Below are 23720 nucleotides of genomic sequence, written 5' to 3'. Positions count from 1 at the left end.
TCCAAACGCTTAGAACCACCCACTGCTCGTTTTGTATCCGAAAATGCAGTTTTACATTTAGCGCCATAACCATACAATATCCAAACCAAAATTGCGTTACATGACAAACTGTCACCTTTGAAATGTCACAACTATACCACAGTTTGTGACTCAATTACCAAGACCCGTACAGTAAATAGGCTTGGGGCGCTATCAAACGTAATAGTGTTATTTTAAATTGATTAAAACATAATCCCGGATTGATGTTAAAATGTCCTCAGATAGCCTCCAATTGCGTATTGTGACAACTTTTCCCCATGGCTCTTATTCAACTGGAGTTAGCGAAACTGGCTACACTAATACTAATTCTTTCAACAAACATGGCTAGTACAATCGATTAATTGAAATTGTGAACCCTCCCATCTCATTTACATTACGAGGCACATCCTCAAAATATTGTCACATGACCTATGTAAGTTTATATGAGCTTTTGTGTTTGATAGCGGTCTTGTTTACCGATAAGGCTTCGTGCAGGGGTGTTAAATCATTCTCGTTGCCAATTACGTTGACATTATCACCCACAGGTGTGACTTGTTTGCTTTAGGTAAATGTTTGGCTCGATGAACAAAAAGCTATTTTTGTGTAAATATTTCAATTGAAAACTCAAATCGGCACCTGATACTTTCAAACCCCTGAGTCCTTACAGATGATCTGCTACTGCCATAAAATGACACATGGGCTTCACTTGTGCTTTTAATTTAATATGTTTTGATAAAAACAAACCATTGATGCTTTTGGGGCAGATTTATGATTCCCTATTCGGGTACGCTGGAAGAGGGAGGAAAAGGTTGGAATTAAGTTAAACCACTGAAATTGGATGGTTGATTAGATTAAGGGTTGTGAAACTAATACAACACTGGTCAAAGGGAGATGAAGGAGGAAATATGAGCTCACAGTTGAGAGAAAACATTGAGGCAGCTTGGTTGGAATATTTTGTGTTTTTACAAAATATGCTGACGCACAAGATTCGCTTCCTAGTCCATGTGACAACTTGCAACACTACTACAGACGACATAGTGGTGCCTTGTTTTACGAGTGACCTTCAATTGGTTTTTCATGTTTAAAAGCTGTCGCATGGTTATCTTATTTTGATCTTTGCCATGAGTCCAAATTTGAGATGAGCTGTAGATGGTTCCTCTCAAGTGAGTGTATAGTTTAAAATAATAGTTTTCTGCCGTGGGGTGAACAAGCAGTTCGCCATAGGAGTGCCGCAGTCTCATATACAATTCGAACCGACAAGTGTTGGAATTTTTGTGACTGGGCTATTTGTGGCAGCTAGCAGTCCAGCGCGAATACTTGCACGCATGACCAGGGCTCTCCTCGGGACATGCAGCATTGTATGGGTCATGTTGAACAGATGTACGAGGTGTGACAGAAAAGTTTAGAAAGTCGTGCCACAGAAGTCCAACAATGAGTTTTACCCTTCAATGTGGGCCAGATCAAGCAGCACGTCCACAAAAAGATTCTGCTGCATTTGTTTTGTTAGTGTGCGTGAATTCCGACAGGACGTGTATGCTCACATCGTCTTGATCATCCTGATAGTTCTGGCCGAGAACAACATGGCCGTGCTGGAGCAACCTCCTTACTCATCCAACCTGGCTCGATGATGTAATGTTCCTCTTTCCCAAGTTCAAGGGCGTCATCAAAGGGTCCCGTTTTGAAGACCTGGACAACATAAAGAGGTCTTGATTCTGTTAGGCCATCTGAGAAGGCCTTGTCCGCCCACCATTGCTCTAACAACGCTGATATGCATCCGGTTCCACGTCGGGAGGCACGTGGGCTCCTCGCATCCGCAGCTGGACTCATACCGCGAGTCCAACAGTGCCCACAATCTTTGCTCAATGAAAACGGGGCTGTGCTGATACTCTCCTCTAATCAATGTTGGGGTAAAAAATGATAAGAACAGCCCACAACAGGTTTACATGACGCAAAATGGACGTTAAAGAAAGAAAAAGGTGAACAATTACAGATTTAAGAGGAAGAAAATAGCTGAGCTTTTGTAATCGGACTGCCAATTTAAAGGCAGTCTTTGATCTGTTAGAGGAGTCCCAATACAATATCGTTCATAAATTTATTTTTTCGCAGGGGGGTCGTGGGGAGTAGGGATTAATTTGTAAATCAAGCATTATTGTACTTGGCAGTGCATTTCTGGTGCTCTCTATTGTTGAGGTGTCTGCTTACCAGCAGGGGTGATCATCATTTTTGGCAACACAGTCGGCCCCCACCCCCACCTCACTGACGCCTCTTGCCGAACTTCAAGCAGAAGTGCGGGGCTTCGAGTCGCACCGCACGCCGATACGGAACCAGACCACCGGAGCGAGGAGGAGGAGGACGACCGTCGCCAAGGCAATGCCCGTCTGACGGCGCCATGAACCCCGAGGAGCAGACCGTAACGTGGTTGATATCGCTGGGAGTGCTCGGCTCCCCTAAGAAGAACATCGCTGACCCCGAGGAGTTCTTGAAAGTTTCGCTGAAGGATGGCCTCGTACTATGCAAGCTGGCCGAGAGGCTTGTGCCGGGTTTCACCGCTAAGGTAGAGAAGTCGAGTAAAAAAAGTTGACATAATGTGGTGCGATAGGAGACACGAAGGGAGGGGTTTGATATGAACACAGACTCGCAGGCCGCTCATTTTAAAAGTTACAACAAACTTTTTGCTTTTAAAGACATCGCTAATGGTTATGACACGAAGCTAATGGACAATACTTAATATACTATTGCAAAGGAATACTTAGATAAAGTTCCGCATTCTCGACGCCACGTTTGTGCAGCGATGAAACAGAAACCGGAAGAACGCTTGCTTTGCAAAATACAGTTAAACACCACCAAATGTATTAGGTCATCGGCTTTATTAAAGCTAATGTAGTTTATTTTAAACATAAAATGCAAATAGATGGTGAAGTTGATAAGTTTGCAGGCGGGCTTCGTCATTTCCTCCTCGAAGGTTCTTCCCGGTTGCTGACTTCGACCTCTTGTTTTGTAAAGCTTGCGACAAGCAGGAAGCTGGTGTCTAACAGGAAGTGTGCAACAATAATACCCGAAATAGTTCTTGTTTCATTTATATTGTATATTTTTTAAAATAAACGTGCAGTATATTAACCGTAACCAGGGGAAGTATCGTGTTTACAATATCAGTATCACCCCTCGTGTTCGCAGATAAATCTGAAAAAGCGTGCAAAACATAAACCATGTACATCGGAGATTCACGAATTTTTGCTGCACCTTTTATTACATATCTGTCACTGTTGCATATAATTTGCAATATGATCGAAATCTTCAGCGCGACATATTTGTTTTCAATTAGAAACGTAACTTTGCGGCGTGTTTTATTTTGAAAGTTGCGTAAATAAGCGGATGTTTACATGTCGGCGCTAGCTTGACGCTGATGTCATTAATGGCTATGTTTCAACGAAGAGGAGGTTTGACTCCATATTTCAAAAACTCGCATTCTTGCCATCACTTCTAACTTGACTTTGATGGCGTTAGCTTCTAGTTGGCGTGTTTAAAAAGAAGTGTTGCTTTCCCTCCGTGCTCAAGCGTGATATTTTCTCTCCCGTGTGTTTGTGCTCAGTACTGCCCGGATCCGCGAACCGAAGCCGACTGCATCGGCAACATTCGAGAGTTTCTGCGAGGATGCTCGTCCTTGAAAGTGGAGGTAAGTTTGCGGATTTATGTGGCGACGAAACCTCGCCACCGTTTCTGCGTCGACTTATTAGCTTTCTTAGCCCCAGTGCACGTTTCCCATGAGTGGACTTAGACCTGCCTGTTTGCTTGTGTTGTGTTGTGATCCGCTCAGCCTGCTTGGACTGTATCGGGTTTCCCAGCACGTCCATGTGGACTGAGCCACAATAACAGGCGGGCTGTCTGTCAGGAAGTAAAGAAGTACAAATATTTCGCATTGTACTCTATTATATTTTTCAGTTATCTTTACTTCACTAGAGTACTTACTTTTTGACTACTTTTTTTTTTAGTCCTCCCTACTAGGAATACACCAATACCCCCGAATACGAGTACTTTGCGCAATTGTGATTAAAATGTATTTTATTTCAATCAAATGTATTTTTAAAAGGTGAATCAAATCACTGAACTTGGCATCGCTTTTACTCTAATACAACACTTTTAGTAATAACTTGTCACGACAGACATTTCAGCTTTCAACATGTCTTGCCACATAAAGTAACTTCAAAATAGGCTGTAACCTAACATTTTACTTCTAAAATATAACAGTGGAACATTCACGGAAACCATTGACCTTACGAGCCATTCGTTGTTACACTGTAAAGATCAGAGTCTTCATTTTTTTTAGATTGTATCGATATTCTACTGGTAGGATCAACCCGATAGCTTCCAGGGCTCGAGAAATTTGCTTGCCGGACAGCTGACATAACTCTTAGACTAGTTCTATGACACGCTGGTGAAGTAGTATCAGTGTTGTAGTATCAGCGCATTTTTTAAGTACGGACACATACAGTTTTGTCACTGAAGTATATCAGTGCACATGAAAACAGATATATAATTTTTATTCCTTACTTTTTTCAAGTAAAAAAAGAAGTAACTAAAGAGATGTGAACTCAATGCGGTTGACATCTTCATTGACAGATTAATTTAGATCTTAGGGTCCTTTTTTAGTAAATTCTCCTTTTTTGTGAATAGTCCTTTTAGCAAAAATCCACCCGTAATTGACAGTAATTGCAATTACTTTGTCGAAATGAAACTCCTCAACTCACTCAATAGATGAGTTTTTCAGTAAATAGAAGATGATGGATTCACAAAACAAATCACAGAATAAGTCAATCTGCAAATCCCGCAAAGCAAATACAGTATGTGAAGCTTTACTATTTATACTTTTTACTCCTTTTTTGATCAGCGATGTGTTGTGAAATTTTCCCAATGTCAAATGTGTGACTCGACTCAATAAAGAAAGGGAAACCAAAACACTGCATTAGAGTTTATGAATAGTTTCAGTTTAAAAGCGTGGAAGAATTTGATGAAAATATTGACTGTCGGATAACGTTATGTAATTAAGCATCCTGCTTTGGTTTGAAGAATGCTTCCATTATCATGGAGGGAATGTGTTGCAGATGTTGGGAGTGTCTTCTCCCTTGCTGTGTGCCACACTGGACACGTCCTCTACAATGTTATAAATATTCGCGGTCTGCTTTTGAATCACATCATCTGCTTTGCGCCAGCCTGACTCACTGCACAGTGCAGTGGTGGTGCGCCCGATGCCCAGCTGGCTTGTTATGTATGGGAGGTCCCCTTCAGTCCATAATTAGACCTTGTGAAGCCAGCAGACGCTCGTGGCCAACTAGCCTTGAGGCCCTCAAGCCAGCCCTGCCCATCTTTTGGTCGCTGACGTGATCGTGTCTTTTTTTTTTTTTTCGTCCCGCCACCGCAGCAAATAGTGCCCGTTTATCCATTGGCTGCACAAAGAAGACTGTCATACTGTTTTCACTTCTGCCCTGACCCGCCGAAAGAGGAAGCGACGTGAACGGCTCGAGGCCTCTTGCTCCTTTCTTCAGCTGAATGGGGTGATTTATTAGTGTGTACGACTTTGTGGCCATGCTTGGACTTGAATTTTTGTTATGACCGATTAATTAGGCATTTTTGCCTCATGGGACATCTGGCGGGCTTGTTGTACATTTTTTTTGGCCGATCCGATATATTGTGCCGCATGGATTCAATTTGCATGAAAGTGTCACAAACACACATTGAGGTGAGTAAATGTGCTCTTGTAGAATAAAAGGCTGGTAAAAGTCGCGGTACTCGTAGAACTGGAAAAAAAGGAACAAACTCTGGAATGGAGTTACGTTCGAGTGATGGCAAGATCTCAGTCAGTTATCGCAGACATGGTTGACATTACCTCTCGTTATTTATAGCGTTATGTCACGTTTAGTCATCATCCGCAGAGTTTGAAAACAACGTCAAGCCTATTTTGACAAAAGCAACGAAAATAGTTTTACAGACAATAAAGGGATTTCTGATTCTGATTTTAAATGTAGTATGTAAAAGTAAAATGCCTTTAGAGCAGGCGTGGGTAAACTACGGCCCAGGAGCCAAATGAGGCCTGTTAAACGTTTTAATCCGGCCCGCCAACCTTGAAAAAAATGAAATGATTAAACCTTGTTAATGTTTTATTTTCTAAAAACTGTGATTTTTCAAAGACATATTCATATTGTTGTAATGCTTTTGTTCACGTTCATTTCAAATGATATGTATTTTTTTTTCTCCGATGAGGAGAGGTTACCTAAACGTCCGGCCCCTCTGTCAAATTTTAGAACCCATTGTGGCTCGCCAATCAAAAACTTTGCCCACCCGTGCTCTAGAGGAATAAACACTCAAGATGATGTACCTGAAATATTGTTTTAATAAGTAAAGTAACAAAGTATTTGTACTTATTTCCTATCTCTGCAAAATATATTACAAGGTCTTTGATTCCGGTTAATCTGCAGTACCAGGTTATTCTAGTACCGTAGGTTTGGTAACACCTCAGACAGTACCACGTTTTCCCTGGGCAGAAACTCTGCTTGGGATAGCGGTACAAATTCCTTTTTTTTTTTAGCAATAATTAATTGGTGATAAACTTGCTGTTGTTAGGATCACTAGCGTCACAGATTTTCCGTTACAGTGACTATGTGTGTGAGGCTCAATCGGAGGTGTGAGCGGCCGATTGAATTCTTTAAATATTCATGATTGTCCGGCTCCGACTCATTGGACCGCATCGCTCGGTGTGCGTCTTACATTCAGTAATTGTTACTTTCGTCATGCTAAATGAGTTGGCATTTATTTGTAGGAAATCATTCAGGTATTGTTCTCATGTGTATATTTTACACAACCAGAATGTTTTCTATGCAAATGCAAGGTTTTGGTTCGATCAATTCACGTTGTCTGACAATTTCCTGATAGGACACCATGAATATGATAATTGAATCTATAAATACGCTTTAGTGCAGGATGTGATGGTCATAAAGAAGACGCGGTGGTCCTTAGACAACACAGGATTGAAGCCGTGCCACTCAAACTCTATATTTAAGATGTTTTATTTAAAATGTGAAACCCAAGGCTCGGAAGGAAACGAGATAGGTGCCCTGAGACGCGGCAAGAAAGCGGCACTGCGTTTGTGTGTGTGTGCAGTGAATCGTAATGGTGTCTGGCTGTTTTATAGACTACTAATTCACGGAATATAGGTCATGCTTCATGTGCATGTGGTTATCTGTGTACGGCCCAGGCTCATTTAATTCCTGTGAGTGTTCAATTGTGTATCCAATTATTGGCACCCAACAGCATCCTGTTTGTAATTGTGACACACATATTTGAATTGGTTTGTAACTTTCTTTTTGTTGTCTTGTTTGAAACAGGGGTTTGAGCCTGAGTGCCTCTACAGCGGGGAGAATTTTGGCAAGGTCCTGACCACGTTACTGGCCGTCAACTTTGCCACGCAAGGTAAGAGCCGCCTTGCGCCGTCCTTCCGTGACCTTCCTGTATCCCGAGGCTTCGCAAACAAGGCCGCGGTGAATTTACACCATCGATCGCTTCAACTGTTTTTTCTCCCACAATTAATCAATTATTCATGTGGGTTGTATAATTGTGACAAAAACAAAATGGCACAGAGGTCACGGTGACTTCTTGGAAGGTTCTTCTGCTTTTTAATGGGTTGTCCTTCCTCAAGAAACAAAGACGTTTGTGAATAAAGAGACTTACTTTTCGAAAGCCTTGCGGGTGAGCCACTACACACTACACTGTTACCTAAATTTAATGCTAAAATCCTTTTGGAAATGTAGGCCCCATTTTTTTCAATCACCCTGTGCCAAAAACGTGCAGTCGACATTTTGTTGTCAGCTAATTGGTTGACATAATTGTCTCCCACGTAATAATAGGAATGGACTCCAATGAATACGTAAGCTCACACACTTTTCAGACTATAAGTCATTCCTCAGTACAGGTTGCACTGAGGAGGGTGGGGGATTCATTAGACAAAATAAAAAGACGGAAAAGTTAAGCTCAGAATCCCCTTTCCGTGATGGTGGGTGCGTTATGAGATGCGCTTCGAGCATGCGCTTCTGTAGTCCGACCATTCGGAAACTCAAAGCACGTTGTTCAAATGTGCCGTTTGTTTATTCAGAGTGCCTTAGCCCACTGCGTCAGGCTGTACAGATGGAAACAGTTCAAGAACAAACTGCTGATTGGTTCATAACATGTATTCAGAAATTAATGGAAGGGGAGCGCGTGCTCCCTCGCCGAACACGCACGCTCTCAGAGATGTGAGATGAAATCTTTGAAACATATATTAGTGTGTTAGACAGTTCCCATTTCTCACGTAGAGAATAGTCAGCAGGGAGCAGCACTGTCTCACTGACAGAATGTCACAGGTTGACTGGGCATAATCTCTCGAGTGTGATACCACAAAGGGAATGCGATGAATGGAAAATGTTTGTCATTCTTGTTATAATCAATGACCCGATCTTTAACTTACTGCAGTCCACGGATCGTAATATAAACATTGGGTTCATATTCGTCGATTTGCCACGAGGAAGTTTTGCCTTGCGACCACCCGGTCATGAGTTTATTTGGCTAACACTCAAATCTTGCTGCTTACTTTGTAATGACACTTGAGATCTCGACGTGGTCTTGGCTTATGATATTTCTCCATGCAAAGATTCAGAATGAAACGCTGATTCCTTGGAGTGTGTGAAAGAAAGCGTGTAAATGGAGCAGAGTGAGTGGATAATCGAGCGGGTTTCATGAGAGGCTTTTTTTGTGCGTGAAATTCAGTTGAAGTTGTATGTATATGAAGTCTAGTCAGCAAGGTTTTGCTATTTCAAATTGTACTGCGGCAAACTGCACCACTTGGTGAGTTAAGAGGCAACAACACAGCCTGTGTTGCTCAATTTGTGTCATGCAACATTTGATCAAGCTGATTGGCTTTACTGGCAGAGGCCAGCTGGTGTGTGTTTGTGTCCTGCTGAGTGCCATATTTGCCTGCCGTGCTTGATGCAAGACGAATATCCTGCTTTGTTCATTTCCCATTCAAACGAGGGCTTGGTGTTACACAGAATCAATAATGTGAACTTTAATATCGACTTGAGACAAACAGAGAGAGACACACATACCCACGCTTCTTTAAAGTTGCAATTTAAAATATTTACAGTGCTGTGGGCCTGCGATGCTTTGGGGCTCGTTGCTCCAGGAGGTCGAAATGGTCTCCGCTCGCTTTCTTCTCTCAGCCTTAGTGTTATTGTGTCAGCGCTTTCTTGTCAGAGAAAATCTGCTTCCCATGCACGGCACTGAACGCCGCTGCAGACTCACAGTGAAATGAATATATTTGTTTTGGACAAAGCATGTTTGTATTTTTCTTTATCATGACATAATGAAAGTGGAGATGAGTTGGAAGCAAGGGTTCTAATAGGTTGGGATTTTCTGTTCTACTTTGTTTTGACTATTTGTTTGTTTCTGTTATTTTAAATTAGCTTTTAGACCAGTTTTAGTTTGTATTTTTTAAAAAGATATATTTTAGTTTAATTTTTAAAAATTAAGTTTTTACTTTTTTAAAGTATAAGTATTTGGCGATTGTGAGAAAAATAAATAAATGAATAAATAAAACTTTAAGTATTGTGTAAAAAGGTCAAGTTAACCACAATTCTCTAATGTTTTTTTTCATCTTCCTTTCTGGGCGCTTCTTTACCGAAATGTATTAAAAAAAAATACCCCAAAATTTCAAAATCAGCCCAACAGGTGTTAATTGACAAAGATTAAAATGAAGGACATTTTTGCTGTAATCATAAAGTGAGTTTCATGAACGTAAGATGAAGTTTGTTGTTTTATTTATAAACAATCTCGTTTTCTTTTGCGAAATGATTTTTTATTTATTTTAGTTTTACTTATTTGGTTAGTTTTCGTCCACTCTAATAAGATTGGTTACAATCAGCTGCAATGTACGATCCCAACCTTTTAGGCTACGTTTAGGCCTTTAGTGGACTTTGTATGTCTGGTGAGATTTTTTTTTCTTTTGTCTCATCCTAAATAACAGAATGAGCTCCTCCATTTTTTTGTCTCTTTGATTTAATTTTTATAGATCTACCTCATATATACATAAGTTAGTTGATCCAACATGAGAGCCGTCTTTGTCTTTTCCCTTGTGATTTCTCTTTTTGAATATGAATTTTTCACTGAAAAATGTGAATAGGTGAAGAGAGACACAATAATGGCAACACATCTTGGACATCAATTACTCTCAAAAGGCTCGAAATTCAGAAGTCAATGATATGATTTCCTTTTAGGCGTGGCAAGAAACCACACTCACCCACTGCCAAGAGTTCCTGACTATCCAGTTTGAATACGATAAGCGAACGAGATAATCGAGGCTGCGTATTGTGTGTCCACAGACAGCGCTGCAGAGAGATCATGTCCGCAGTCCGGCGCCCAATCACTTAGTCCGACGGCATCCTCACACACAATCTCCTCTGCCAAGTCCAAAGGCTCTCTGCGGCGACAATCCAAATCTGCGGTACGTTTGTGCATCTTCTCTCGTCTGGTTGCAAAAAAAAGAAAAAACAAATTCTGTTTCTAAAATGATTTGGGATATTCACCTTTGTAATTTCAGGATGAATCTAAAACGCAATCTAACCTGTACAAGTGAAGTTAATTTGACCTTCTCTTGGCAGGAGATGTCCGAGAATGGCAGCGGCAGCAGCGGGCAGCTGATGGTGAAGGCCCGCTTCAACTTCAAGCAGAACAACGAGGACGAGCTCTCGTTCGGCAAAGGCGACATCATCGTGGTGACGCGGCAGGAAGAAGGCGGCTGGTGGGAGGGCAACCTCAACGGAAAGACGGGATGGTTCCCCAGCAATTACGTGCGCGAGGTCAAGGCCTGCGGTGAGTTACTTCCCATTATTATAAGTGAAATTCAATTTTGAATATTGATTTGGAGTGACCAAAAGTCACAAGTTGATAAGTGGACTAAGTGAAATTCGGTCTTTTCTGGCGTCACACCCGATGTCCTGTCCCAGCACAGTGGTTGGAAATCCCAGCATTAATGTTGTTATCTCCTCCTTGTAGATAAACCCGTGTCTCCTAAAGGGGCTCAGCTGACCAAAAACTACTACAGTGTGGTGAGTTTGCAGCAGAGACACATTGGATGTCCCTTCTTTTTGGTTTGACATTGTTTGTGTGAGTGAAATTTGTTTTCATAAACTGACAAGATTAATTCTAACCATTTCTAATATACAATTGTGCTATCAGCTAAAAAGTTAACGATTTACTTCAATGATAACACACGGTGCCCAAAATGTAAGGGCCCGAATCAGTGCTCCCTCTTCCGTGTTGCGGTTAAGAGATGAGCAGCAGCATTTTCAGCCAGGTGGAGACTGGCTGACTCCAAAATAAAGTGCATCACTGTAATCCATCTGAAATGTGATAAAGGGATCAATTAGAGAAAGAAAGAAAATAAGTACATTTAGTTCTATGACTAACAAGTGAGTCACATATGGCGGCTCACCATGCCTGTTGCGTTTTTTTCAGGTGGTGCAAGACATCTTGGAACACGAGCGTGAATTTGTCAAAGAGCTGCAAATGTTGCTTAGTTGTTACATGCGACCGTTGCAAGCCAGCGACAAGTAAGACATGGAAGCTTTTTCTCACCGGTCCCTTCCGCGAGGCACAACCATTCAAATTCAAACCTCAATTCAGCAATGATCTCGTCAAAATTGAGTTTGCGGTAAAGCTGCGTCCGGTGATTTCTATTTTTTATTTCCTTGTCTGCAGGCTGAGCAGTGCAGACAGCAGCGCGCTGTGTGGAAACCTTGAGGAGATCCTCACCTTCCAGCAAGGCCTGGTTGTATCTTTGGAGGAATGTGTAAAGTAAGTCGTTATTGATGCATTTCATTCTTGAGGGAGGGAATGATCAACTCATTATGATTCTTGACATTCACTGATCAAAAGAATCATTACACACGTTCCTATGTCAAGCTGTTTTTTTTCTTCACTTTCTTATTATTGCCCGAGATCATCTTTATAGACATCTGGGGAAATAAAACAGGATGTCCCCTTTAGGTTTCCTCTGTTTGCTCTTCTTATTGCTCTCCATTGTCACGTCACGCTTCTGACCTTGACTTTGTCATTGCAGAGTCCCAGAAGGCCAACAGCGGCTGGCCGGATGCTTTTTAAATGTGATGTGTCAGATCAAGTCACTTTACCTGGCTTACTGCTCCAGCCACCCGTCAGCCGTCTGCATTCTCACAGATCACAGGTCAGGGACAGACCTATTTTCTTATACACTGGAACTATGCGTTTTTGTTGTTTAGAATTCATTGTACACACCTGTGGAACATTTCCTGGAAAATGTGACTTTTTTTCTGAAGTAATAATATGACATTTTGCTACATTCCAAATCAGTCAAAATTCTGATCAAGTACATCTGAAAATTGTGTTCTGTGTTTAATCTTAACCTTCTCTTATCAAAGTTCACTAGCTTAATGCTAACCCTCAATGCAAAACACCATAGACAGGCTAGCGATACTAGCATTGATGTTGCAGTGACATAATAATAATAATAATAATAATAATAATAATATTCCCTTTATTAGTCCCACAATGGGGAAATTCGAGATTCGAACCCAGGCCTCCTGGGGAGACTGGGTCCTGAACGCGGCGCCTTAGACCACTCGGCCATCCTGGCAGCCCTTTAAGCATTGGATATTTAAACACAAACATTGCCGCAACACTTTTATTTAATTATTAGTATATCCCAATATTTTGGAATGTTCTATTTATGCATAAAATACTCCATATATAATATTGCAATTTTCAATCCATATTGTGTAACAATACTGTCATTTTACTACCAATATAATATTTAATTCATTTGCAATGTACCACTAACTCATCAATACAATACTTCCTCCTTTCATTTAACCAAGTAATAAACCTTAAACCCTTATTTTCTCCATAAGTGAAGTGAACTATTCATATTTATGCAGTATGCATAACTTTTGAATTTTTACATTGCATTTAATTATGTTTATAACTGGATGTTTTTGTAAAGCCTGATTCTCAGGAGTATTTTTCCTTTTTCTTCTTTCTTTTTTAAATTGAGGAAAAAAAGTCTGAAATATATGAATGGCATTTCCAGTCATTCCATTGATGATTTCGGATCACAGTACTATTTATCTCATTAATCTATATGGTTTGGATAAAATATTAGAAACACCTTGCCATGCTGCGGTTCGATTGTTCACCACAGCAAACTATCGCTACCCGAAGGCTCAATTGTTTTTCCCAAGTGTGTTGCATGATGAGTTAGTGCAGTTGTACCAAATAATGTTGACGTTTGCAACACAAATTGAATCCACTAGGTGTCATGCTTTCATCCTTATCCAGTTGACGTAACAATGAGACGAGTATGTCATTTCCACTAGTGGTGAAAATAATAATGCCCTTATGAGGAATGTTGTAATCACTCCATGAGGACTGAAATCTCTCTGAGCTGCAGAATCTGAGCTCCACAGGAAGCTACATGTCGACAAGATACACCCACTTGCGGTTTTGTTGCCGTGCTATTAAAGTGGTAAAGATAGACATTGCCGCAGGAGCAATATTTGCACATAAACACCTGTTTTAATAATATTGAAACAACACATTTCAAAACAACAGAAAGACAGACCGGCATTGAGGAGGGGCTACAATTGAAATGTAATCATTACTCAAATGTAACTAAAGTGATGGCGTGCTTTTTTTTAAATGTTGTGTTGTGGCTTTTGCAGTCAAGTCGAGGTTCAGTGTTTCTGTGTGCTATTGTTGTGAAATTTCTCGGCCACCATGATAGTCACTTATTCCACTGTCAAATATGCATAATTCTATAATAGTGTACATAATGTATATACACATTATTGATTGTACATCATTTTACTGTAAGTACAATTTAATTCACATTATTAACAATTAACCTATTTTTGGGAGCATAAAAGAATGATTCATTTGGTCCTTTCTGCCACCGTCATAGTAGATGGAGATCTCACTTGCATTTTTTTTCTGTTTTTGCCACACATGACATAAGAAACACCAGGTAAAAGTGAAGTTTTCCATTGAGCTCAAGTTCCCATTCTACAATGAACATTAGTCACAATGGTTTTCTGTGAAAAAATTTCCCAACGAACACTTTTATGCTATTCAGGGGTTTGGCTAAAAAATCTTTTTGACTTAGAAAGTGGAATATTAACCTTTGGGAAATATGCTTTACTGGAAATGCTTTAATTGTTGACATGTTGTGCACTTTGTTTCACAATTTAAAACTGTTCACAGACGACTTCATAAGCCGCTCTGATATTCTTCGGGCAAAATACAGATATGAAAAAAAAAAAGAAATGACAGCACACTTAAAATCCAATTGTCACGCTTCCTATCCCAATCACACCGTTTTTGGGTGCCAAGTATTGTCACCACGAAAACCGAGACTCAGCTAAGGCATGCGAAGAAGTGAGCAGCTACTCCGTGTTGCCAATTTGAACCCCTTTGGCGATTATTATTTTTCCAATAAAAATGATGACGTTACTGGAGCCTCTTGAGATAAAGATCACCACTTCCAGACTGCAAACAAATGCTACGTGGGCGCAGTCACCACTGGCTAACTACGCTAGCAGGCTGTGATATCACATGTCATTAACTCATTCGCTACCAGCCGAGTTAAAAAAAAATAAAAAAGGGATCTTTGACGTCTTTAGCCGTCAATGGCAGTGAATGAGTTAAGTCTTGTGGATGTATCCCCCACCTTAGCGAGGACCTTGACAAGTTCATGGAGAGCCAAGGAGCCAGCCCTCCTGGCATCCTGACGCTGACCACCAGCCTCAGCAAGCCCTTCATGAGACTGGACAAGTACCCAACCCTGCTGCAGGAGCTCGAAAGACACGTGGAGGTAGAAATGCATCCTGATTTTGAAAGATAAAACAATGGAATGTCTTCCTGCACAAATGTCAACCTTGTGTGTTTGTGTTCTTTGTGCTCACCACAGGAAGCACACCCCGACTTCTCTGACATTGTAAAAGCCACGGCAGCGTTCAGGAGTTTAGTGGTGAGTCGGTGACATTGCAGCGGGAAATCGTAATCTTGATTCAAGTATCAACAGTCACTTGTTGGTTTTTGAAATGGAAAAGCTAAATGTGCATCCATCCATCCATTATCTGTACCGCTTCTCCTTACTAGGCTCGCGGGGGTGCTGGACCCTATCCCAGCAGTCTTCGGGCAGCAGGCGGGGGACCCACTGAACTGGTTGCTAGCCAATCGCAAGGCACACGTTGACGAACGTTTACTTTAAAATTGACACATAAAACCAAAGAAAATTTAGCATTATATATTTAAGCTCTAAAATGTTCAACACACCATATAATAACAAAAGGTAGCTTAATGCTAACATGTAATACAAAATGCCATAGACTGGCTAGTGGAAATTAGCATCAATGTTACGGGAATTATATTTTGTCAAACAACTGCTTTTTTAACACACACGGAGCTGCAACACATACTAACAGAACATAAACCATCCCTCAGAGACAAATATTATCTCTACTCGGTGGGGAAAAACAGCGTTTGCATTTAATGTTTTTGAGTCGAGTTCAGTGCCAACCCAAAACTCCTGTGATGCCTTTTGTTGACGACATGGGTTCAAAACCACATTAAGCCCGAGAGCAGTTGGCAGTTTCCTCAGCGAATGCGCTGAGTTCCGAGTAAGAAGTCGCGTTTGACTTTGTGGGTTGTGAGAAGGGTGTCTTGAAGCACTGCTTCGGGTCTCTGCCCACAGAGCGTCCTCATGTGTAATCTGCCGTGGAAAATTAAATTTACCTTGTCGTTTGTTTTAGTTTTGTTTTTTACCTTTTGAGTAGGGGGAAGCCATAATTAGCATGTGGAAATGTCAAAGGCTGAATAAAGTCTTTATATAAATTAAAAATACTTTTGAAAGAAAAGTATTAGTTTCTATACAGTATAATTATTCAATTATTTTGGGGGGGATTTGTTCTTTGTTGTTTAAATAATGTCTGCAATTGTTTTCTTCATTTTTTTTCATGATCTTTTTATTTTACGATTTTTAAAACAGATGGGGAGGAAAGACTTTAGCATGATAATTTATTTGGAATTGGCTATGCGCAGCAGAATTTGCTACCAACTTGTCAAGCTGCACCTTAATCGACTGATTTTATGTGACAACAATTAAATAACTTCTAAGTTCTTTAAAATAGGGAATTAGCCCGAATGAATGTCCTCCTTTTTTTAAAATAAATAAATATGAATGCACTTTTTTCTCAATGGCCATGGCATTGAATCAATCATGTTTTGTTAAAAAAATAAAATTTAATAAAAAAAAAAGGACATTTTTAAGTGCTGCCAAAATTTCAAATGTCACTGTTTGTCCAGTTTTCATTTCTTTATATATCTATTTGTTTTCTTCTCCAGACACAGTGCCAGGATCTGCGAAAGCGCAAGAACCTGGAACTGCAGATCCTGTCTGAGCAGGTGCGCGGCTGGGAAGGCGACAGCATGAAGAGTCTGGGTCACGTGCTCTACATGTCCCAGGTTCACATGAGGACCGGCTCCAGTGAGGTAAGCGGGTGGTTGGATTCCCATACAAGCCATAAATGATCACGTAATACGCTTCAACATCAAATCCGCAAGCCTCCGAAGAGCGCTTTGTGGGTAACGGCACTAAACAGAAGCCCATGAAAGAGCGACGGCGTCTTTGTTGTGGGTTTTCTGTGTCAGGGTCTGGTTTGACTTCGGGGCTTGGAAGAAGATGGCAGAAAAATGCACGTTTCGTGTCAACCACTGCACCAGTCACAATGTTGGCATCATCATCCTCAGCATGTTTCACTTTCCCTTCACATGCAAAGCTAAGCTAGCATTTGCTGTTTTGTTGTAATTTCATTGAATACACAAGATCGTGGGGATACATACCTGACTCAGGTGGGGGGGGCCGCGGTGTGATCCTGGGGAAAATGTTTTTTTCTCGCTGGACGACAATGAAGTGTAATTGCTCATCCACTCCAGTAGTTGGCAGTGGCGCGCTCGTTGCCTATTGTGCGCAGCGAGTATTAACTCTACGGCGTAGGTTTGTTTTTCTACCCAAATGCTATTTTTCGTGGTTGCGGCAGAGAGTGGGGGGCGCAAATAGTTTTCTTCTTGATAGGCGGGGCATTACAGAAAATAATTGAGAAGCACTGGCCTATGTGAACGTTCATAAAGTTAGTGTGTCTCTTTCAGGACAAAGATGAACGTTACTTGATGCTTTTTGCAAACATGCTCGTGATGCTCACCACCAGTCCGAGGATGAGTGGCTTCATTTATCAGGCAAGTTCTTTCCACTCATGATCTGCTTGAAAAAAAGGCGGGTGAGATTTTGTTTTGGGTGGGCTGGGTGGACCTATATTTAGTAGTGTGATGCCTTGGCAGTCAACTCCACCCAACTTACTTACAACAATAATTCTTTAAAAATAAATAAATACATAAATAAAAAACAAGATGCTTCTTTGAAATCCATTTGTTTTTTTTTGGATTGCATACCCAGAATGTTTTCAGCACATGCAGGTTGTGGGGCACCAATATGTTTTGATTTGACCTCCTCAAGCATCTGAAATTGGATTCATCTGAAACAGTAGCACACCAGATAGCAGCCTGGCTTGTACTAAAACGTCTCTCTGGCTGTTATCTGCAAATGTTTATGACCCTAATTATTTATTCATAACCAACAGAATCCAGAACCTAGAAGCCTTTTTGGTCAGAGTAGATCATTTCTATTATCTGTGTGTGTGTTTTATTCTCATTTGGGAACTGCAATACAAATCCTCATTTAACGGCTAATGTCTTTCTTTAGGGACGACTCCCACTCACGGGCACCACTGTAACAAGACACTTGGAAGATATGGACAATGCACACTTTGCCTTTGACATCACAGGTTTGGATGTTTTGAAGCGCTGGCCTCCACTTCGACAAAAGACGCACGCATTCTAGAAGTGGATGCGGACTCTTTGTGCTGAAGGAAGTATGTATATTTGTGTGTTCTACAGGAAGCATGATGGAGCGTGTGACGGTGTTTTGCAGCAGTGCGCCGGAGCTGCAGGAGTGGCTGGAGCACCTGCAGCCGTTTAGCAAAGGAGGCAGCCCTGCAGGCACTATCTTGAAGGTTTGAGTTTGAGAAAGCGTCAGACTGTATTTTTACATGACCACGTTGGACTGCTTCCTGCTTTTTTTCCCCCAACGTTTCTAAACTTAGATTCGTGATAGCACATTTTGAACTAGAAACCACTTAAAGCACTTTGTGAGTTCTGACTATGAGAAATTTAGTTAAAGTTCAACACATGCAATCGCCACACAGCACGTAATGGAGCCCACACACACAACCAACGCACACAGACTGGAAAGCCTTCATCACCTTCTGATCTTTTTTGCATTTGTTTCCCTCTGCAGACGGTGGAGGGCAAGCCGCTGAGCATGGTGGGCACTGCAACTCACTTGTCCCACCTCGGCAGCTTCAGCGCCGTCAGCCGCGGGCCCTTGGAGCCACCAAAGATGAGCAAGCCCTGGTCACTCAGCTGCCTGCGCCCGGCGCCTCCCCTCAAACCCTCGGCCGCGTTGGGTTACAAAGAGGTAGGATGTTGCTGAATGGGGGTGTTCAAACTGCGGTGCTCATTCGCCACATTTGATTGTTTAATTAAACTGATGGGCCGGGCAATTTAAAAAAAAAAAAAGTTCTCATATGTAGATAAAATTTGTAATATTATTGTTATTTTAATAATAAAGTAATGTAATTCAAAATAAATTATTATATATTAATTATCATTTTAAAAATAATTTTATGCCTTCAAAGCTGCACTTTGCACAATTTTAACTTACAAATGTGGACAAAAAAATGTTTTTACACATGCATGATGCACATTCGAAAAGTCGATATCATCACATTTTAGAGTCGAAAGAAAGCCATTTGTGAGTTGCCTTTTAAGCCCAAGTCCGATCTCAGTATTCTCCACCACTCATTTTTCTGGTTGTGAGATTCGCGGCTCTGTGAAACAATGACGAGAACGTGCACGACGTCACATCCTCAGAAAGAATGTGGGAAATTGGAACCTGCTTTTTGTAAAATGTATGAGTCGTAAATGGTCAAATGAAAAGGCTATTGTAGATATTTGGGGGAAAGATACTGCAGAGTGCAACTTTAATGAATGAATAAATAAAGTTGCACATGCATTTGTCATTTTGCATTTTAAAAAAAAATACCATAAAATGTTTTTTCTGCAGCAACCACATTCAACGAATCTCGCATGTCCCACTTCTATTTGCATGACCGCCTTCTGTGACGCAAAACTGAATCGAGTTGAATCCACAGTTGGCATGTTTTAGTCCCACAATGCATTGCCCTTTCTCTCCATCTCTTCACCACCGTATACAATCAGGCAAAAAAAGTTAATGGAGGGTGTTTCTGTGGTTGACACTATTAACTCTGCATCGCACTTTTCTCTCGACATATTTTCACACACTTCTTTTCTCTTTCTCCACTCTGTCTTCTGTAGAGGATGTCTTATATCATGAAGGTAAGGTTAGATTTCTGTACGTGTATATGTAATTCTGGAGGTGTGGGGTGGCGTTGTGTGTAAGCGAGCGTGTGCGCCCCAGTGGTGAAGTGACATAACTCCTCCCTCCTCTATGTGGTTTCCTGTGAAAGCTTGCATGTGTCTTGTGTGCTTTACTTCCTGCACTAAATGGCCTCTGTCCATTCAAGAGCAGAAATATGAAACAGGCCCGGACAAAATGAGGGTAATCCTAGAAAAGATAGAGGAGAATTTTACCGGAGGGGTGTATTCATCCAAGTTGTGTCCTAATTAGCATCATGTGTGCCCAAAAACTTGGCCTATTTAGACGGTGACAGGTCGTCAAACTAAACTTGGACCAGAGTGATATTCAATTGATGAATTATTTGCTTTGTATTTGTGTTATTTCTTTATGTTTTTATACATACACTGATTATTTATGTATTTCTTTTTGGTGTGTTTTTTATTTATTTTTTACATTTTTTTTTTTGGGTGAGGTTGCCATTTCCTTTCATTCAATGAGGCAGTATATTTGCAATTAAAGTGTTTTGAGTTGTGAGCCGACGCCACGGTTAAATAGCTCGGATCAGTGAGTCATCAAACTTTCTACGAGCAACACAAGTGATGTGAAAAATGTTAACTCCTGCTTCCTTCCCATTGCTTTGCAAACACGTCCTCCATTGTAAGCTTTTATTTGATTTTGATTTTTTTTGTCTTCACTGACTCCTTTGCAATGCCTTTGATGTGATGACACATTGTTGTGATATCAGCTCGCCTTTTCGCTGCAGGGCTGCAGGAAAAGGTTTAACGAGGGTGTGAATACCTGGCCCGCTTTGGTCGCAGCTGTCGCCACGCGCTTGCTACCCTTTTCGTCCCTTGTTTTAAGTCTCTGAGGGCTTCTGCAGTGATTTGCTTTGCAGTGTTGGCTCTCTTTTCCGGGGAGCGGAACAAGACACTCACCGACTGTCTTCCGACTTGCTTCCCGCAGGACTCCAGCAAGAGCCCACGGCCCATGAAGAAGTTCCTGCCTGGAAACAGGAAGAAGGAAAGGAAGCATTCCGATGACGAGGTTCACACGAGGAGAAGTAGGACTGACTTTAAAAAAAAAAAATTTAATGACTAAATTTGAAATGTTCATTTCTGATTGTGTTGCTGACAAACAACCACGCTTAAAAGCATGTTCTTGGCAGAGCTAATGGATGACTTGTGTCCAGGCACAGTGGCTCTGGAGGAGGACGCTCAGATCCTGAGGGTGATCGAGGCCTACTGCACAGGAGCCAGCCTGCACTCCACCAACACACGTTGGTATTCGTCTCTTATCGCAACCTCTGACCTTCCGATGGCTCACATGAGCATGCATCAAACTGTGTGTGGATGTTTGTGTAGCTGTGCGTAAGGACTGCGCGCCTCAGGTGCTCCTTCCCGAGGAAGAGAAGATCATTGTGGAGGAGATGAAGAGCAACGGGCAGACGGTCATTGAGGAGAAGTAAGCGTCCCAGCTTTGTCTGTGCTTTTTTCCGAAATAGAGATTTGCTTGAATTTTAAAAACAAGACACACGTCGAGGCTGTGCTTTACATATTGGGTGTATCATAAATCATCAAGGTCATATCCAGTATATCCTATATCTCTATCATTCTATTTCTCTTCAGGAGTCTGGTTGATGCTGTGTATGCGTTAAAGGATGAGGTCCATGAACTGAAAAAGGTATTTTGGTCTGTTGATTTAATGTTTGTTATTGTGGTTAGCGGTGATGTATTAGATAACTGCACCCTTTCTCAAGTGGAACCCAAAGGAGTCCTAATTTTAACAAAATTTCCACATTTGGGAAAAAACTACATTTGTTGCACCGTAAACTATCATAAAATATTTCCTTGTTTTCCTCGTTTTTTGAGCTAACATTCGGCCGTTTAAAATAATAAAATGTGTTTGTTTAACTTGCGAGCAATAGTTTGTGAGAATGACATTTGCAGGCAAACAATATAACAATATTCACTAGCATATATTCTTTATCCTCTGCAAAAAATGATTGATATTACTTTGGCATGACCGATTAATCAGCCGGCCAATTTAATTGGCAAAAAGTTATTTTATTCTTTTTATACTTTATTTTTTTGTTTATCGGCCAATTAATCAGTTACCACACACCAGAAGCAGCATCGCAATAGCCATTGAACTTAAGAAAAATGTTTAATTCTTTTTTTATATAGTATAATAGGTCCAACTGTCTTTTTTCCTTTTTTTTTTTTTTTTTAAAGAGATACAATATATTTTTTCCAGCACATTTTAACTCCAACATTCCAATGTTTCCACTTAATGGTGGTTATTTTGTTGCGCAACATGACAGAAACAAATAATGATAATGATCATCTGTCATCTCTGATGTGTGTTGTGACAGGAGAACAAATGGATGAAGCAGTTTCTGGAGGAGGAGCAGAAGTCTCGCAAAGAGCTGGAGAGAGTGGTGAGGAAGCTGGCCAAGCAGAAGAACGACTGCACGTGGGACGATGGAGGCGGCGGTGGCAGCCACTGAACACAGGATGAGCTATGTGTGCGCATGTCAAAGTGCAGAATGTCTTCAAAGAGTTGCACGCACCGCCACGGAAGTTGCATCACAGTCCAAATGCATATGGCCGCACTCTTGTCAGTGTTTCTTTCCTAACCTTTCTTGAGCCGAGGCACATATTAAAGAAACGCCCCCAAACAAAAATGGCAGGATACCAACTTCTAAATGAAACTCCTCAACTCACTTCTTTAAAGTTCCCTTGACATCAAGATGGCAGCCAAAGCACCATTTTCGTCCAAATTCAACTCTTCAACTCCATTCAACATAATTCCTTGACACCAAGCAGGTGTTGAAGCACTGCATATGTCTTAATGAAACTCCCCATCCCACTAGAAAAATTAGAATAGCGCCCCCCGCCCCAAAAAAAAAAACGACTTCGATTTTTGTTTAGGATGCATTGCTGTTCATTGAATGTCTGCAACCACACACGTTTTCACACCCGTCGCCTCTTATGACGAACGCCACTGTGACCTGTGGAACAAAAAAAAAAAAAAACAAGCTCATGGCAGCCTGTGCTTATTTTATATTTTATTTTATTTTTTGCTCAAGTCTGAACAGGAAGCTTCTGTTACCATGTCAACTATTTTTGCCCTTTGCCATCATTTGTTTGTCGTGCTGTCATGTCAGGACATCAATATATTAGGCTATGTACTGTACATTTAGAGTTTTAATTCATATCAAAGTTCCCCCCCCCATCATCTGCATACGGCTCTTTTATTACAAAGCTGCACAAATGTTTGATTTTGAACATTCATGAAGCTTTTTAGTGAAGGAGCCACGTGTATTATTGTAGATATCCGCAAATAAGATAATCACATTTGTAGACTGAAGCTTAACAAACAGATGAGTACGAATATAATGCTTCTCATTTCTAAAATATATATTTTTTTGTTTACGCATTAATTGTTGTTTGGATTTTTTTTAATGCTTTATTTATTTATTTGTGGTGTCTTTCTCTCTCTGAAATACTCTCAAATAAGCAAAAATAAAAGCTAAATGCTTCAAAATGTTATGTTTTACATCCAAATTGTAAGTCTTCCTTGTTTATTAGCCGAGCCTAAAAGTACCTCCAGAGGAGTTTTAAACTAAAAATCGTGTTTTTATTATTTCATCAAATGTTGTCAGAATATGACAAAAATTGTGAAAGAAAGCAATAATGGTGAGAATTAAAATACAATTTTAACATAACTAACAAAAAAAACAAAGTACAGTTTCTGTGCACAGGTCCTTATTTTCATCATGTAATAATAATCATCATACAATCGGTACAAGGCAGTGTTTGTTTTGCTCAAGAGCACTGCGGCAATGGATATGCAACAGACAGGCACTCTACTTCCTGTATACTTTGTTTGTTTTTATAGCTTAAAACGTCTGCAGCCTCACTGAGCACTTCACTGCAGCGGGAATTTTCATCTCACGTTAAGTCTGCTTTTTAAAGGTTCTATGCAATTGTTATTGTATTGTTGCATTTTTTTTTCAAAGCACTCTGTACTTTATGGTGTCATTCTTTTATTAAAAGTTTCATATTCTAAGCGTGGTTGGTTTGACAGATGGAAA

The 23720-nt window shown here is 40.7% G+C and overlaps 1 protein-coding gene across 3 annotated transcripts; it reads left to right on the top strand.

Annotated features, from left to right (window-relative positions):
* The first annotated feature begins 1828 nt into the window (after nucleotides 1-1828).
* arhgef6 (Rac/Cdc42 guanine nucleotide exchange factor 6) lies at nucleotides 1829-23720 on the top strand. 3 transcript variants are annotated; one of them, XM_088292447.1, is made up of 22 exons: nucleotides 1829-2572; nucleotides 3608-3691; nucleotides 7395-7479; nucleotides 10419-10540; nucleotides 10698-10908; nucleotides 11092-11144; nucleotides 11554-11648; nucleotides 11797-11892; nucleotides 12158-12280; nucleotides 14803-14941; nucleotides 15038-15097; nucleotides 16474-16620; nucleotides 17278-17364; nucleotides 17888-17969; nucleotides 18082-18197; nucleotides 18482-18661; nucleotides 19582-19602; nucleotides 20588-20684; nucleotides 20814-20900; nucleotides 20986-21085; nucleotides 21250-21304; nucleotides 21996-23720. In XM_088292447.1, exons 1-22 carry the CDS (start codon nucleotides 2408-2410, stop codon nucleotides 22128-22130), a joined length of 2340 nt encoding a protein of 779 aa, XP_088148573.1. In that variant the 5' UTR covers nucleotides 1829-2407; the 3' UTR covers nucleotides 22131-23720. The 3 variants fall into 3 exon arrangements, with proteins under 3 accessions (XP_088148573.1, XP_088148574.1, XP_088148575.1); XM_088292448.1 differs by lacking the exon at nucleotides 19582-19602; XM_088292449.1 differs by lacking the exons at nucleotides 1829-2572; nucleotides 3608-3691 and adding an exon at nucleotides 5453-5752.

The sequence above is a fragment of the Idiotropiscis lumnitzeri genome, chromosome 4 (assembly GCF_059441095.1).
Source record: "Idiotropiscis lumnitzeri isolate Australia: NSW breed Sydney's pygmy pipehorse chromosome 4, RoL_Ilum_1.0, whole genome shotgun sequence".
Classification (NCBI taxonomy): domain Eukaryota; kingdom Metazoa; phylum Chordata; class Actinopteri; order Syngnathiformes; family Syngnathidae; genus Idiotropiscis; species Idiotropiscis lumnitzeri.
Note: the sequence above shows the minus strand (reverse complement) of the source record. Positions and strands in the feature narration are given on the sequence as shown.

What these genes read in the sequence shown, in the direction of transcription:
- arhgef6 (XM_088292447.1), top strand. Translation starts at nt 2,408, where the DNA reads ATGAACCCCGAGGAGCAGACCGTAACGTGGTTGATATCGCTGGGAGTG. An exon ending in CCAAAAACTACTACAGTGTG is followed by an intron (nt 11,145 to 11,553) that starts GTGAGTTTGCAG and finishes CGTTTTTTTCAG; the next exon opens with GTGGTGCAAGACATCTTGGA. An exon ending in AGGTCCATGAACTGAAAAAG is followed by an intron (nt 21,305 to 21,995) that starts GTATTTTGGTCT and finishes GTGTTGTGACAG; the next exon opens with GAGAACAAATGGATGAAGCA.